The sequence below is a fragment of the Cebus imitator genome, unplaced genomic scaffold (genome assembly GCF_001604975.1).
Source record: "Cebus imitator isolate Cc_AM_T3 unplaced genomic scaffold, Cebus_imitator-1.0 Scaffold216, whole genome shotgun sequence".
Lineage (NCBI taxonomy): Eukaryota > Metazoa > Chordata > Mammalia > Primates > Cebidae > Cebus > Cebus imitator.
In genome coordinates this window covers 3,467,930-3,471,430 of record NW_016107531.1, presented here as the reverse complement: position 1 = coordinate 3,471,430, position 3,501 = coordinate 3,467,930, and the positions used below count along the sequence as shown (strand labels likewise).

The 3,501-nt window shown below is 39.6% G+C and overlaps 1 protein-coding gene across 11 annotated transcripts in view; it reads left to right on the top strand.

Moving 5' to 3' along the window:
- GAPVD1 (GTPase activating protein and VPS9 domains 1) overlaps positions 1-3,501 on the top strand; it is a 108,382-nt gene that overhangs the window by 38,241 nt on the left and 66,640 nt on the right. For all 11 annotated transcript variants that reach the window (XM_017549149.1, XM_037745942.1, XM_017549155.1 and 8 more), the window contains one exon: positions 2,173-3,016. In XM_017549149.1, the coding sequence (XP_017404638.1) occupies positions 2,173-3,016 (844 nt within the window). The remainder of the gene's footprint in view (positions 1-2,172; positions 3,017-3,501) is intronic.

Below are 3,501 nucleotides of genomic sequence, written 5' to 3'. Positions count from 1 at the left end.
TTTGAGACTGAGTCTCTCTCTGTTGCCCAGGCTGGAATGCGATGGTGTGATCTCGGCTCACTGCAACCTCTACCCCCTGGGTTCAGGCAATTCTCCTGTCTCAGCTTCCGGAGTAGCTGGGATTACAGGTGCATGCTGCCATGCTCAGCTAATTTTTTATATTTTTAGTAGAAACGGGGTTTCATCGTGCTCCCCGGGCTGGTTTCGAACTCCTGAGCTCAGGCAATCCACCCTCCTTGGCTTCCCAAAGTGCTAGCTTTACAGGCATGAGCCACCGTGCCCAGCCAGAAGAACAGTAAGAATAACTGTAAGAATATTAGTGCTGTTGAGATTATAAGCCAGACTCAGAAGAATACATTATGTATAATTCTATTTGTATGAAGTTCAAAAAGAGGCAGGACTGATCTTTGATAATAGAAATCAGAATAATGTTTCCTTGTTGGGCTTGAGAGGGTGGTATTGATTGGGAAAGGGCATGTGGAAGCATTCTGGGGTATTTAAAATGTTCGATATCTTAATCTGAGATTACTGGGTGCATGTATGTACAAAAATTGTTTAAGGTGAATGCTTGATATTTATGCACTTTACTGTATTTTACCTCAATAAAAATAAGTAAAAAAAAAAAAAAAAAAAAAAAGAACAGTGCTGCTGTGGGCATTGTGTTTTTTCCCCCCATCTTTTAGGCTTATTTCATTTGGATTTGTTTCCACAAGCAAAAAGCCTGGTTAAACGATGTGATTCTGCAGGTCATTACATACTGGCATGTTGCTATTGAGAAAGGTTGAGCAATATGCCCATATGGACTTTATTTTTACTTTTTTTATTATTTTAAATATTTATTTATTTATGAATGAATGAATGATGGAGTCTCGCTCTGTTGCACAGGGTGGAGTGCCGTGGCACGACCTTGGCTCAGTGCAACCTCTGCCTCTTGGGTTCAAACAATTATCCTGCCTTATCCTCCTGAGTAGCTGGGACTACAGGCACCTACCACCATACCTGGCTAATATTTTTATTTTTAGTGGAGATTGGGGTTTCACCATATTGGCCAGGCTGGTCTCAAACTCCTGAGCTTGTGATCTGCTTGCCTCAGCCTCCCAAAGTGCTGGGATTACAGGCATGAGTCACAGCGCCCGGCCATTTTTATTATTTTTTAGTACTTGAATATTTATAAACTTTCTTATGTCTGTGAATAAGCAGTTTAACTGTAGCTGATTTTTTTTTTCCCCAGACAGGATCTGGCTCTGTTGCTGAGGCTGGAATGCAATGGTGCTTGGGTCACTGCTGTTTCAACCCCCTGACCTCAAGCAATTCCCCCACCTTAGCCTCCTGAGTGCTGGGACTACAGGCACATGCCACCACATCTAGCTACTTTTTTGTATTTTTTTTTTTTTTCAGTTAAATATAGTTGTATTTTACCAGTTCTTTTTTTGTATTTTTTTTGTAGAGATGAGGTTTCATCATGTTTTCCAGGCTGGTCTCGAACTCCTGGGTTCAAGTAATCTTCCTACCTTGACCTCCCAAAGTACTGGGATTACATGTGTGAGCCACTGTGGCCTGTAGCTAATTTTAATTTAGTCCATAAGAGTGCAGCTCTTGACAATAGTTGTTAGGATGTACACACTGATAATTTTCTTGCTTTTTTTTTTTTTTTTTTTTCCTGCAGACAGAGTCTTGCTCTGTTGCCCAGGCTGGCATGCAGTGGCATGATCTCAGCTCACTGCAACCTTTGCCTTCTGGGTTCAAGTGATTCTCCTGCCTCAACCTTCTAAGTAGCTGGGATTATAGGTGCCTACCACCATGCCTGGCTAATTTTTATATTTTTAGAAGAGATGAGAGTTACGCCATGTTGTCCCAGCTGGTCTCGACCTCCTGGCCTCAAGTGGTCTGCCCGTGTTGGCCTCCCAAAGTGCTGGGATTACAGGCTTGAGCCACAGTGTTCAGCCCTGATACTTTTGATTGATCCTGATTTGATATGAGGAAATTGTCCTTTGTACTTTTTAGTTTTGTCTTCCTTTACTTATTGAGATGCTGTTGGTTTAAAAAAATTTTAGCAGTTCAGAGTGACCTCATTGTTGGGACTATAATCAACTCACATATCCATGTTTGGATATAGTGTATGTGTTATTATTATTAATACTATTATTTTGCTTGTTTGCTCATTTTTTTTAGTGCTGAAGCTTCCCCTGCTGAATGTTGCCAACATGCCAAGATTTTGGAAGATACACAATTTGTTGATGGGTATAAACAATTGGGATTTCAGGAGACTGCTTATGGAGAATTCTTGAGTCGATTGAGAGAAAATCCTCGTCTTATTGCCTCCTCTTTGGTTGCTGGAGAGAAACTTAATCAGGAGAATACACAAAGTGTTATTTACACAGTTTTTACCTCCCTGTACGGCAATTGCATCATGCAAGAAGATGAAAGCTACCTCCTTCAGGTTTTGCGATACTTGATTGAATTTGAACTTAAAGAAAGTGACAACCCTAGGCGACTTTTGAGGAGAGGAACTTGTGCCTTCAGCATCTTATTTAAACTTTTTTCTGAAGGACTGTTTTCTGCCAAACTTTTCCTCACAGCCACTTTACATGAGCCAATTATGCAACTGCTTGTTGAAGATGAAGATCACCTGGAAACAGATCCAAATAAGCTAATTGAGAGGTTCTCCCCATCTCAGCAGGAAAAACTCTTTGGAGAGAAGGGCTCAGATAGATTCAGGCAAAAAGTTCAAGAAATGGTGGAGTCCAATGAAGCCAAACTAGTGGCTTTGGTGAACAAATTTATTGGTTATCTCAAACAAAACACATATTGTTTTCCACATAGTTTAAGGTGGATCGTATCTCAGATGTACAAAACCCTTTCCTGTGTAGATAGGCTGGAAGTTGGGGAGGTCAGGGCAATGTGTACTGATCTCCTACTGGCCTGCTTCATTTGTCCTGCAGTTGTCAATCCAGAACAGTATGGAATAATTTCTGATGCTCCTATTAATGAGGTGGCACGATTTAATCTGATGCAGGTATGCTTTTGCTGTTTTCATGAATGTGGCATTTAAAATCAGTTGATTAAGCTGTGGGGGTGGGAACAAATAATGTGGTGACAATTGATACATTCTTACTACTTTTTCTCAACCAGTCCTAAATATTTGCATCTTAGTAAATAAAAGCAATAATACTGGGATTTAAAATTATTGCAGTCACAAAACATTTTGTGTTTGTTTTTAAATGGAATCCTCACACGCTTGAATATAGAGTTGATTAAATTTTTCTAGAACACGTCCACCATTGTTGTTCTGTAATTTCAGAACCCAAAATGAATAAAAACTGAGTGTCTTCTATACTTCATTTGGTAGCAAAACCTATGCTGAACTAACATGAGGCTATTCACAATTTTTTTTATTTAAATTTTTATTTATTTATTTATTTATTTTTATTTTTATTTTTTTTTTGAGACGGAGTTTCGCTCTTGTTACCCAGGCTGGAGTGCAATGGCGCGATCTCGGCT